This window comes from Chironomus tepperi, unplaced genomic scaffold (assembly GCF_022539635.2).
Source record: "Chironomus tepperi strain 1889 unplaced genomic scaffold, CSIRO-AGI_Ctep_v1 contig_244, whole genome shotgun sequence".
In the NCBI taxonomy this organism is placed as follows: domain Eukaryota; kingdom Metazoa; phylum Arthropoda; class Insecta; order Diptera; family Chironomidae; genus Chironomus; species Chironomus tepperi.
The window spans coordinates 639,954-652,850 of NW_027226366.1; the positions used below are offsets into that span (position 1 = coordinate 639,954).

Consider the following 12,897-nt stretch of genomic DNA (forward strand, 5'->3'; position numbering starts at 1 on the left):
CTAATTAAGCTATTCCACACAAGTTCTTACCATTCTCATCTGAACTGTATCTCACAAAATATTTCTTCTCATCCTTATCAACATAGCTGTAAAATCCAGTAACTTTCAAGATTCCTGCCTCATTATCAAATGATCCAGTTTCATTTCTAGTGTGTCCATCACTCAATTGATAAAAGAATTGATATCCATTATTTGGAAGCTGATGAAATTCATATTTTATGATTTGCGGCTGTGGCTTGATGCTTTTGATTGGATTACAAGATGTGAACTGAATAATCATAGCTAAAACTGACTAAATTGGAATTAGAAGTGATATTCAATCAGATAAATGATAAAGAACTTACAGCAAATAAGATTTGAAGCACTTTCTTCATTTCTATACCTTCTGGATGTTTCAATGCAACTGAATCAAGTGCAAAATCGCTAATTCAAAAAGCTACAGTAACAGTAATTATAAAGAACATCCGTTCTGTTCACACATTGCCGACTTTAATTATGTATCATTTGATATTCTTGTTAGATTCACTGCACTCATTATTAACACTTTAACACTTGTATTGCGAAGTATCCAGAGTTGAAATTCAACGATTTGATATGTCAAGACACCGCTATGACGCCGTATTTCCGCGAAGTAGCCCTCACAATGAATCTCGACATTATTCAACGCTTTCAGATCAATGACAATAAATACCAATGAAAACAGATCGATGTGACAATACCCAAGCAGCCACCTCATTATGCTATACCTAATACAACTCTGATTACATACTAATTATCTCATTAAGTCTCTTATCGCTCCAGTTTATTATGCTAATAATTGAATTGATCTGAAATAAATTTGATTACCGGCAAAACAAGTTTCGCGCATCTCAAAGATGATTCAAGCTTAATTCTTAAAATCGCGTTTAAAGGCAAAAACGATTGGACTTGAATATGATCACGAATCAATTTTTATTATTATTATGGATATATGGGTCATTCACAAATGACGTCTTATATAATATCTGTGAAATTCTACCCGATCGGCACACATTGAAATGAAGTTAGTCGTCGCCGTGGTTCCAACATTTCAAAAGATGCCAATCGGGCTAGCATAATGAACAGAATCTGTAGGCATGCCAATTATTCTGATTCAATTAACCAGAAAATACTGCGACTGCTGCAGGTGAAAGCTGCACAGTTGGAGGAGTTGACACGGGTACCACAAGTGGTTCGACTACACTTTCTGCTTGATAACCTAAAAGTATAAAAGTTGAAGCTTGTAATTCATGCAGTAATCTCGAGTGACACGAATGACTAAGGCTGCCAAACGGCCGCTACACGAAGGCGGTTTCCATGATGGAGCCTTGGTCATTTGCTCGTTAATAGAAGATCCACAACAAATTCAAGAATCACTTACCATTTTCATCTGCTGTATACTGCACCTTATACTTCTTATTATCATCTCCATGATAGCTATAAGATCCTTTAATTTTCAAATTCCCATTTTCATCATAAGTTCCAGTTTCTTCTCTCGTCTGTCCATCACTCAATGAATATAGGAAATTATATCCTTGATTTAAAGCATTATTAAATTTCTGTTTAGTGACTTGAATTACATCCTTTTGAAGATTTATTGGCACACAATTCACATGATTTAAAACTAAAATCAAAGCAATCTGGGATGAAAAAATATTAAAAATCATTCAGTAACCTTTGACAATTTAAACTTACCGAAATAAAAATATTAAATTCCAATTTCATATTGATCACGAACTTGATCACTTAAAATACAAAATACAACTGATGCGCTCGACGATGTTAATTTAGTAAGTATAAAATCAGTGATTCAAGAAAGATTAGTCCAGACTTGATTTTCTTCGAAATCAAAAAAACTCGGCTAATTTATGCACGGAGTTTATAAAAACAAAAGCTGCAGACATTGATTCGTCTATTAAAATATACGTAATCGCGAGGGAGTTGCCGATCACTCAAAAATAAGTAATTTTTGGAAGTTCTTTAAAAATTTCAATTTTTTACTAAAAAGTCAAAACAATTTAAACATTTTATAGACATGTAGGCAGGTATTCATTTCACAATACAATAAATTAGCACTTAATTACTTAAGCTGTCATATTCAACCCAACAGCGACTTGATAATGTTCGGATCAACTCTATCATCAAACTCTATTGTTTCATCTGGAACTACATGGAAACCTGAAATGATAATAAACACAAAAATAGCAAGTTTTATTTCCAAATTTAATTTAGTGCATGAAGACGTTAAGATGATTCCTAGGCTAGCATTCAAGATCACCTTTGTTTACATTGTTCAAGGTAAGGTTTTGTGAATTAAGGGAGTGTATTCAGGGGGAAGACTGGAGGGTAAGGTGGACAAAGTTCCAAAATCTTCACTAAATTTTAGAATTTCATGCAAAAAATAGCAAACCTTCCTTTAAAAATTTCTAACTAAGCCGCCTCTGCTGTGAATCATAATAACAGCTACTGTGATCAATATTCGGCTTTGCTTTGTTTTAAAGTGTGATTTATGAAAATATTCAAATTGTTGTTTTTGTCAATAATCCAAAACTGTCGTAAATATTCGGATTCTTTTGGTATTTTTGTAGTTTCTTGGGAGTCTGTTGAGGGGCCGTTCACTTTTTATGTTCTTTTAGTAACGAGTGAGCGGCCCCTGTCAGTCCAATTTAAGAAATTTCCCGAAGTTCCTAAATAAGGAATTTAAATACACTATATTTGGATAGGTCTTGTTAATTTATGGCATTCTAAGATGCAGCAGTAAGGAATTAGGACAGTCAATTCATTCATAAAATTGTCTACCAGAATCCGTTTAGCAAACATTATGCAAAACATAGCGAGAACTTGTACAGAGTTATATTCAAAAATCCCACAATAATTTTGTAGTTCTATTATAAAAGCATAACAAAAAAATATCCAATTGAATTGATTTGACATTGAGGATTCTCCAGTCTTAATAGCACTCACATCTTTTAATTTTATATAGCATTTCTAAAACATATAGCAAGACTGTGCGAACTCTTGAATATTTACCACAAAACAGCCGTAAAAAATCGATCTTATTTCATGCAAATTACTTAAAATTCAATTGTAATAGACCACCATGCATGCATTGTTGACTAAATAATTTATATCCAATTATTCTCACCATTTACACCTGCTGTATATTTAAATCTATGTTCCTCTCCATCATCTCCTATAAATCTATAGCTTCCTTCAATTGATAGCACTTTATTTCCATTAATTTCTATAAAATTCCCAAATTCCTTTTTGGCTTCTCCATCGGATGTCTCGTAGGAATAGAAATAGGAACTATTTGGATGTTGCACATATTCATAAGCTATAATCTGTGCTGTCTCTTTGATCGGTTGAAGGTTCAAGACATGACAACATGATATCTAAAAGTTGAATTCGGTATAAAATTATAGTCAATGACTTCACTATTAGATGAACTTACAATAGTCAAAATACTAAGATTCAGCTTCATTGTTCAACAAGTCTTAATTCATAGACATCTAAAGCTAAACTGTTGATACTCTCTTAAATGCACGACAATGTTGCTCTCTGTTTATATCGGCAAAATCTCAATAACTTGTTTAGAGCATGAAGAATATAGACAAGAGCGGATATACAATTTGTATTCAGCATAAGACAAGACTTATTGAATTTTATTTTTATATATGCACGAAATAATGAGTAATTGATTTATATGTCGATTAAGAACGGTGATTAAAGGTACTTTTTGTAGAATTTACGGTGATGATGTCCTGTTCAAAAAATCCATGACGTTCTTAAATGTTGAAGTCGTGCAATCGGTTAGAACTGCGAGTCATTCTAGATCAGGAAGTTGATTGATGTAAGCAAGTTGAGAATTGCCAAATTTTGATGAATAAGAATAAGAACCTGAATATTAAGAAAATTATGTGTCAATTAAGTATCTAATTCAGTGGTGAGCAACCTGAGTGCCGCGGCACACTTGGTGGTAAGCATTGACTGAAGCCGTAAACGGCATACGATTCAGATATTTACGAAAATTTTTTGCCAACACGATAATGTTCCGCGGCACATAGGTTGCGCACCACTGAACTATTTATTATTATTTTACATTAATTAACACTTGACACAAGATGTCAACAATTGCCGATAAAAGAACTGCTTCGTGGGAATTCAAAATATTTGATAATTGCCATTAGGTATATGGACAATTGCCGTTATTATTTGATAAATACCACAACTTACTTTGGTTATCAACTTACCAATTCCCGATTCCAATCAATTTACGGCCAATGCCATCTACAAAGTCAGACTTAAAGACCATACTCCAGTGGTTGGCAATATGTATAAGTATGGCGTGTACGGTTTCGGTTGAAGTATATTCCAGCCTTCTTCTGAATCCTTAAGCCTCAATTCCCATCAAAAATTCAACATTGATTTATAAAATCATCACCTTTATGTTGTCCAAAGGAAATCCAACCGATGCTTAACACGTAATAAAAATAAATTCATAAAATTAGATTTAGATAAAATCTTTCCAAGACAAGACATGCTGCGATCATAAATCGTTCTGACACATAATAATTTATGTTTGTTTATTCATAATATTTCCATAATAATGTGTGCTACATAACAGCCAAAATAAATTCAAATGACCATAAATTGTGTAACGGTTTTGTAAAATTCAAATGTAAAATTTACAATTCTTTTTACAAAAGATATAAAACTGCTCACACAATTCAGTTACTCAAATTTTTCATTCGCTCAATAATTCTCACATTTACGTTTTTGATTTCGTTAAGACCAGACGTGCTTTTCGATCGTGCTCGGAAAAATCTTTTTTAATTATCTTAATTAATTTTTCTGTGAAAATCCTTTTAATCCGGTACGGGAAGAAGCGAATTGATAAAAATCGAACAAAGAATTTAATTAAATTATTTTGAGAAAATTGTGACTTAAAATTTTTTTAAATCTTCAATACCTTAAAACGTGGTGATCAGAACTGATCGTGGAAAATTTTATTTTCAAGTTGGAAAACAATTGTGTGAAAAATCTCGGAAAATTCTGTGAAAAGACTGTGAAAAAAGAGAAAATATAAGAAAAATTATTAAATTAAATTTAAAAGTTTCATATCAAAAATATAACGAGAATTTAGGAATAAATCCTCAGATAACACAAATAATACAGCACACAAATTTAAAACAGAATTAAGGTAAATAAAAAAAAAAAAGAAATGCAAAAAAAATGAAAAGAAGAAAATTGAAAGAAAAAAAAAATTAAATATCTACAAAATTATGAAAATCGAAATAGAAACGAAAGAAAGAAAAATTGAAAGTGAATCTGTTTTTCTGCATTTCACGAATCAATTTCGCACATAGTTTTTCACTACGCAATACTTCATTTAGAAAATTGCATTATTTTTTTTGCTGTATGAAAGAAAGAAAAAAAAAAATTCCAAAAAATAGTTGAAAGCTGGACTTTTATTTCGATAATAATGAGATTAGGGGAATTATCATAAGTTATGTCGATCATGAATTAGGGTCTTATTGATGTTGGTCATGGTATTGTTGTTAGAATTGAAAAACTTAGAATTGAATTTGGTTCAAAAATTGAAAAATTTTAAATTTTCGAGATTTTTAAATTCAAACTTTGTTATTTTATTAAGTAGGCTTTGAAAATCGAATTGGCCCGACATTCATACTCATTAATCCAAGATCCAAGAGCCAATATCTCGATTTCTTACTTATTTACTTGATGGAACCATTCTCCGACTTGGAGTCTCTGTTATTAAAAAATGCTTTCCATCTGACTCACTCTATTGCTGGCCATAACATCACAAATTTGGTTCAAATTCTTAGTGTTCACATCTAATTAGCATTCCCGCATTAACTTTACAATTTCTTAAATAAACTTAGTTAACACTCGACCCGAAAAGTGAACCGTATCTGAATGTTACAAGTCTGATCAATAATTGATCCACAAACGGATATCAGGCTGACGAGACTATGGCATAGTGATGGATTTATACAGAATCCTGTACCAATTCGGAGGGTCGGATTATTGATCGATCAGCCTAGTGGTGGGCAATCTGCGTACCCTGACACACTAGTGTGACTTCAAAATATTTGAGAGTTTCCATGAACTTTATGCCTTGTGCAGTTTTGGTGTAGGCTTACAACCAGACTGGATTAATCCATTTGGTCTATAATATCATCAGCCCTTGATGTTATACCCCATAAACCGGCCTTTTATAAAGCAATAGAAATGCATTAGACGTAACATACCAACAAATCCACATTAACAGTGGAAGTAACATAATAACACAACATACGAAAAAAAAAGAAAAAAAAAATTAAGAAGCTGATGAGCAGACTTAACGAAATATATCGGGATAGCTGTTAAACCGTTTGAATTGAAATTTTTTCCACTTTTTTTTATATCTCTATTTATCTCTTGCTTACGACTTACTTAATGACCATTCATAATGCACAGCGAAGATCTAGTCTATAATAATACATCATAAATATTTTTACCTTTTTTTTTGCCTTGCTTGCTACAATTAAACAGAAATTAACGTACAAATATGTTAATTTATTAATTTTTATTTCTCTTCTCATTTACCAAAAAAATAAAAAGTATAAAGTAACAAGCGGTGAACTTTACTTATGACTATCTACAATCCAAATACATCACAACAGATATATATATGTACATAATACAAAATGCTACGAACCGTTTCAATGATCAGTGGACGAAAAGGGGGCTAAATTTATAAATTAGGTTTCCATTACCCAGCACATGCTGCATAATTTAACAATATTTTTCGAATGCCTCAATGTGTCCATTGACCATAACGAACGGAGAACCTCGAAATACTTATTTACTTTTTTTTTAATGCATACACAACAGAATTGTTAGCGAAAATTATGGGGCATAAATGTATTAAGTAAAACGCGTGTGTTGATTGTAACAATAATACGGGAAAGAGATGATTTTAGCTTAAAAAAGACCATAAATTTTATGTTTGTGTGCATGTTCTTTTGGGGCGACTTATAATTTATGCTGCTCCTTACTGTTAAATATTATTTCTCTCTTTTTTTTCGTCAAATATTGTACACATTCAGACCAGATGTTTTTTGTTGTGTATCGTCTTTAGTTCCTCTGTCTCTTTCATTCAGTTCTTCCACATATTCGTCATGAGTGTTACGTTAGTTCTTTTTAGACAACTACAATGTACAAATATCCATTTCCAATTTTTTTCTTTTTTTTTATTAGCTTCCAATGAATTTACTTACCCGACAAACAGGAAGGAAGGCCTTTTTGTATTGCATCGCATTGAATTATTAATATTATAAGAATCGTTTATTGCCTACGAAAAATACAGACCGAAAAAATCAATATAAATAATTAATGGAGAGTTCAGTAGTGAACGAAATATACTTTTACGTATTATTTAGAAATCTGCTCAATTCTAGCGTGAAATTTGAAGGATGATCTGCCTTCAATGGCATTAAAATCCATTAATTCGAGTAGATTTATTCAAAGAGAATCATCCTATAATTTATTTAATCGTATAGCTTCATTGATGTTGATGTCGATGAACCTTTACAGGGCTAGATTTGGTGTAATAAGGTTGATGTTGGATGTGGTTTGATGGCTTGTTATGATAATGTGAAGGTTAGGTAATTCAAATGTAAAACATTTGGGTTTTGTGGTTTAATCCTTAGATATAATTAATTATTGGATGAGAATCATTAATTAATTAGTTCTTCATGACCTTTCTGACCACTGATGCTTTTTACTTTAGATTTACAAAGATCCAGTAGATCCAGTAAACAAAAAAGTTTTGAAATTTTAGAATTTTGCGACAAATCTAAATTCGATTCCAATTTTAAAGATTGAATTCAAATTTTGAAGATTGAAATTCAAATTGTAAGCAGCTAAATTCATTGAAACTTCCCTTATACTGCACACAAAGACATCCAAACAAGAAATTTCAACAGCTATCTCGAAATTCAACAACAATCAATGAATAATTCAAGACATACATTCCAATCAATTTAAAAATATTCCTCTTGACACTTTCCTGCATATTTCTATCATTTTATATAAGATTCCCCAATATTTACATCTCATATCCAGCACCAACAACAATCCTAATTAGATTGAATCCAATTCAGACTAAAAGTGAACAATTTCAGTGCCAAAAACTTGTCATCTTTTGTTTTTAGTCAGTCACAGTGAATTATTACGCATTTTATGTAAACATGTACCTTTTTTTTGTTGTTTTGTTGCTGTATGTCTCGTTTCAATGTAGAATTTAATTAAAGATGAATGGAAATTGCTCTCTGTGCTCTTTCTTTTCGCATTCATCATTGACATCCCTCACTATATTCTTTTGAGTCGAAGAAGGAAAAATATAAGCGTTACATCAAAAAAGCTGTTTGATACATAAACAATAACAACAGCCAAGCAGAAGCAGCATAAAAAGTAGGAAAGAGAATTTCCCGAATGAATCAGAGAAACAAGTATAAATTGGAAGGGAGAGTAAAAATGAGTGAATCAGAGAAGGGTGGTTTTGTGCATTGTATTGTACTTTGGGTTCGAATCGTACATCGTTCATGCCATTCACTGACTATACTATTGAAATACATAATGTGAATAGATTCTATACACAAATACAGTCAAACAAAATGTGCAGAAGGAAAAACAAAAAAAAAGTAAAATTCACCCTCGTATAAAGCATCGAATTGAAGGATAAAATTCACAACGCAATAATGCTGAACTGTGGACCACATATTTTTTTATTGTATTGTTGCGCTTCTCTCCCTTCCTTTTTTTATATTTTTCAATATAATACACACATATTATTTTTATGAAAAACTGAACTCATCTGCATCTAAATTGTTGAAGTGCTTTTTTCCATCTCTTCTTATTATTATTTTGTGCATTAAAACCCACATTCGTTTCATTTCATTACGTTTAATGCAGCACCTTGTGTACAGTAAGTTGAGGGTCCACTTCTGGATGTAATAAGGAAAAAGTTTTTCTTTTTTTTTCTTCTAATTCTTGCTAATAAAGAAGTATATTTTTAGCAAGTTAAGCAGATTTTCTTTATGTTCTCATTGTGTAGATTGAAATATAATATTTTAGTGGTTCCAATCAGTCGATGGCTTTGGTATAGATGCTCTTAAGTTGTAGAATTATGAAACTTTTCATATAAATTGGGAATTTGTCATTAATTGTCCAAAAGTGAATGATGACTGAATGGTAAAGTAAGCATATCAGATTCAAGTAATCCGTCCATAAAGGCGTGGGTTCGAATCCCACACCAAATGATCATCTTAGTCCAAAATTCCTACAAAAATTGCATTTTCTGTCAACAACCTGTAAAATTCAATAAAAATCCATTAAGTCCTCACAACTCACAATCTACCAGCTGCTCTACCCACCCCAATGACTCGACAAAAAATCCCCCAAAAACCTGTGAAAATAAATCTTAAACACAATAAGATTCCTTTCAATAAAACCCCTAAACCCAGGCAAAATCATTAGATTAATTTTCCAAAAAGGAAAAGTACGGACATGACATTAGTATGCATGCGTAGATTTTTGGGTTTCCTTTCAACAAAGAAAAAATCTATGCGGCAGCAACAACAAACATCACTGGCATGGCTATTATCATCAGTACGTATGTGTTGTTGATTAATGACCATGTTCATAAAATGGGTACTTGCCACAAGCTCTCTTTTAATGCGAAGAAGTAGAAATGAAATTACATCAAGTGATCCTTGAAAATGCTTCATTCCTCCTCCTCCCTCCCACTCCTTCCCCCTTATGTCGTCAGGCTTTTAAAATTATTTTTGTGCTGAATATGTAGAATATTTTACTCAAAGTCACATGTTTTTTGGATATTTCGTACCATAAATAAAGGTTATGTTGAGTTGTCATGTCACGCAGACAATTTTCAGTCCCTTTTTGTCAGCATCCCAAAAATATTCCTAAAAAACCTGACAAATGCTTAAAACACTTGTCATAAAAAGCCATTATGCACTTGATGATGTAAAATGCAGTGATATTTTATATTAAATGTTATTTATTTCCATCAACCACCATAAGTGCTGTTACCTCTAGCATCATCATCATCATCATATGAAAATGTAACTACCCATACCAGCATTTGTCAACCAGGCGAGAGATTTTTCGGCAAATTGTTGCAACTATAAATCACATAAATGAAGCACATGGTATTGTCTGTCTGTGATTTGTTGTCATATGAAGGAATCGTCATCATCCATGAATTTTTCTTATGACTTGAGTATGTGACAAAATTGCATTAATCATATTCTCCTTAGTTTTACTGTGCTTCATTCGTAATACGCAATAATATTTCCCATTCTATCCACAGCACATACTTTCTTTGTGTACTGTAGTTGCTACCATGTAAAAAAATACGTCGTCGTTTAGTGTTGGCATCTTTATCTTCTTGCGATTTTCGCTTACTTTTTTTCTTCCTCTTCCATCCCCCATACAGAGAATTTCTTATTTCTCTCCCTCTGCGTTTGTGTTACTTTTAAATATTTTCTAACAAAGAAACGACTTATTACGACTCACAATGATCCAGATTTGAAAAAAATGTTCAAAAGTTGAAATAATTCAGTATCTTATTAGTGGGACTTTCTGATGGAGTATTAAAGATTCTTGTTTCATCTAACAAATGTAAAAATATCTATGCTTGATTAAATGTCTAACTCGAGAAAATTTAATTCAAATGTACATTGTCGATTGTTTACATTTTTGACACAAAATTTGGTTGATTGAAATTTCATGTTTCTAATGATTATTATTACTCAATTCTGCTATCTAATACTTTAAAAATGTATAAAATTTGTCATTGTGTGTTTTAAATGCCATGTTAATTAGTTTAAGTGAGAGAAAAATTGTTTTAAAAAAATGATTTTTTTCCAGTTTTTGAAGTTAAATAAGTTACGAGTACACACGAGTACAAACGCGAAACAGGCATAAAATCAAAGAACTAACTTACATTTACCCATAAAATCTTTCTGGAACATCCAAATCCTCCCAGTGAAGAGAATTTTCACTTTGAAATTTTGTTATTTTTTCAAAATTTTCCATACAAAAAATTACGTGCGTAAATTTTTTCGATAGACTTTTACAAAAATTTTGCAAAAAAACTTATTTATCCTTATTGTATCTAAATAATATTTTGAGGACTTACTCAGAAGTTCATTTCTAAGGGTTTAATGCCAATATACAACTATAAATTAGTAAAAACTTTTATTTCTTTAAAGTGTCATCCCAAATTTGTGCACAGTCAACTTTTGAACATTTTTTTCAAATCTAGATCATTGTGCAATGGTAAAATGTTGAACAAAGAGACTTTTTTAAAGATTTTCCACTTTGTTACGTCTTTGAGATTTTTGTTATTTTGCGGATATTGAATTAAATCAATAGAAATTGGGGAATTTTGTGGTTTTGTTCAGATTTAAGGTTTAAGGCAAAATAAAGTCAATGGAAATTTAAGATTTTAAAGACTAACGGAAGTTCAAAATTCAAAAAGTAACGGAAGTTCAAAACTTAAAAGGAAGTTCAATTCAAAGTTCAAAGTTTGTGAGAAAAATTCTTTCTGTTTTGAAGTCTTAAAGAGGAAAATAAAGGCTAAATCTAAAGGAAAGCATCACTAAGGAGCAATTACAGGCTAAATTAAGAGTTATTAAAGAATTAATCCATCCAAAACCTTCCCAAAATTCTCTTTTAAGAAATTATCCAATTATTATCCAAAATACATCCAAACTTTTTATTCTACATATCTTTTGTCTTATCTAAATAAGCCGTACATCTACAAAAACAAAGTTTCTCTTGATAACAAAGTCACAAAGTATGAAACATTTCAGTTAATTAAAACTTCTTTTTTTCTTGTAAACAAAAAAGTCGACATAAAAAAAATTACGAAACAAACAAATGCTTTAAACAGAAATGCATAAATTGCTTTATATTACCTTGAGTGCTACTTGATAGGGAGGCCTTAACATTTGACTTTGTTTCACTCTCTTTGTGGCGATGAGAATTGAGTTTTTTAAATGATTTGGAGATAAGTTTTGAATTAATGGATTTATTTTTTGGATTATCGGGATGGAAAGTGAATTGGGAAGGTTAAGTTTCTACTGGATCTTGTAAAATGATTAAAAATAAGCAAGTATAGTTCAGATTCTAAGCAGAAGAAGAGAAAGTAACCTCAAAAGGTCAACAAACTGTATACAAACCAAGATCCAGCAGAGAACAATCCTCAAAAGCCATAAAATTTTCATATCAATGCTTCTTCATTGTTCCTTAATCTATTTCCTTCGAATAATAATAAAAAATAGTGCGAATGTAAGTAAATTGATAACAAATAAAGAAGATCAGCAATGACTATCTGCCGCACTATTTCAGATAAATTGCAATTCGATATGTCACCCTATCCATTAACCACCATAGTTTCATGCTGATAATATTTTATTGCATATTACATACGTCCAAACAATATCCCATACTTCCACTTCCTCTCTTTTATTTTTTGTCACTTTGTATTGTCATGTACATCGACATGAGGATGAGAAAAAAAGGATTTGATCAGGAATAAAAATGACATGATTGTTCGGTGTACTTTACTGCTTATGCATGGTATGCATGATAACATTTGTGTTGAATCAAAAATCTATGGTATGCATACTGCTTGCTACTTCCCTAATCAGGATATTTCTCATACTTTACTTCATCCCTCATTCACGTATATCTGTTGGGGTTAACGAATGATGATATTTTGTTCCTTCTTCCTTCTTTTTTATGCTTCTTTATTTACATACATCCTATATAATGTTCTTTATT

At 31.4% G+C, this 12,897-nt stretch overlaps 3 protein-coding genes across 4 annotated transcripts in view; 1 reads left to right on the plus strand and 2 right to left on the minus strand.

Annotated features, from left to right (window-relative positions):
- Positions 1-927: 927 nt before the first annotated feature.
- On the minus strand, positions 928-1,808 carry LOC139091359 (endocuticle structural glycoprotein ABD-5-like). Its single transcript, XM_070641400.1, has 3 exons — positions 1,714-1,808; positions 1,400-1,658; positions 928-1,237 (listed from the first exon to the last, which is right to left on the minus strand). The coding sequence occupies exons 1-3, from the start codon at positions 1,741-1,743 to the stop codon at positions 1,137-1,139; spliced, it is 390 nt and encodes a 129-aa protein (XP_070497501.1). The 5' UTR covers positions 1,744-1,808; the 3' UTR covers positions 928-1,136.
- Positions 1,809-2,003: 195 nt separating this feature from the next.
- Positions 2,004-3,601, minus strand: LOC139091360 (larval cuticle protein 65Ag1-like). Its single transcript, XM_070641401.1, has 3 exons — positions 3,473-3,601; positions 3,164-3,413; positions 2,004-2,196 (listed from the first exon to the last, which is right to left on the minus strand). The coding sequence occupies exons 1-3, from the start codon at positions 3,500-3,502 to the stop codon at positions 2,117-2,119; spliced, it is 360 nt and encodes a 119-aa protein (XP_070497502.1). The 5' UTR covers positions 3,503-3,601; the 3' UTR covers positions 2,004-2,116.
- A 1,205-nt stretch (positions 3,602-4,806) lies between these two features.
- The window catches only part of LOC139091227 (RNA-binding protein 24-A-like), a 42,267-nt gene continuing 34,176 nt past the window's right edge, over positions 4,807-12,897 (plus strand). For both annotated transcript variants that reach the window (XM_070641182.1, XM_070641183.1), the window contains exon 1: positions 4,807-5,221. The gene's annotated coding sequence lies outside the window, so the exon portion shown is untranslated. The remainder of the gene's footprint in view (positions 5,222-12,897) is intronic.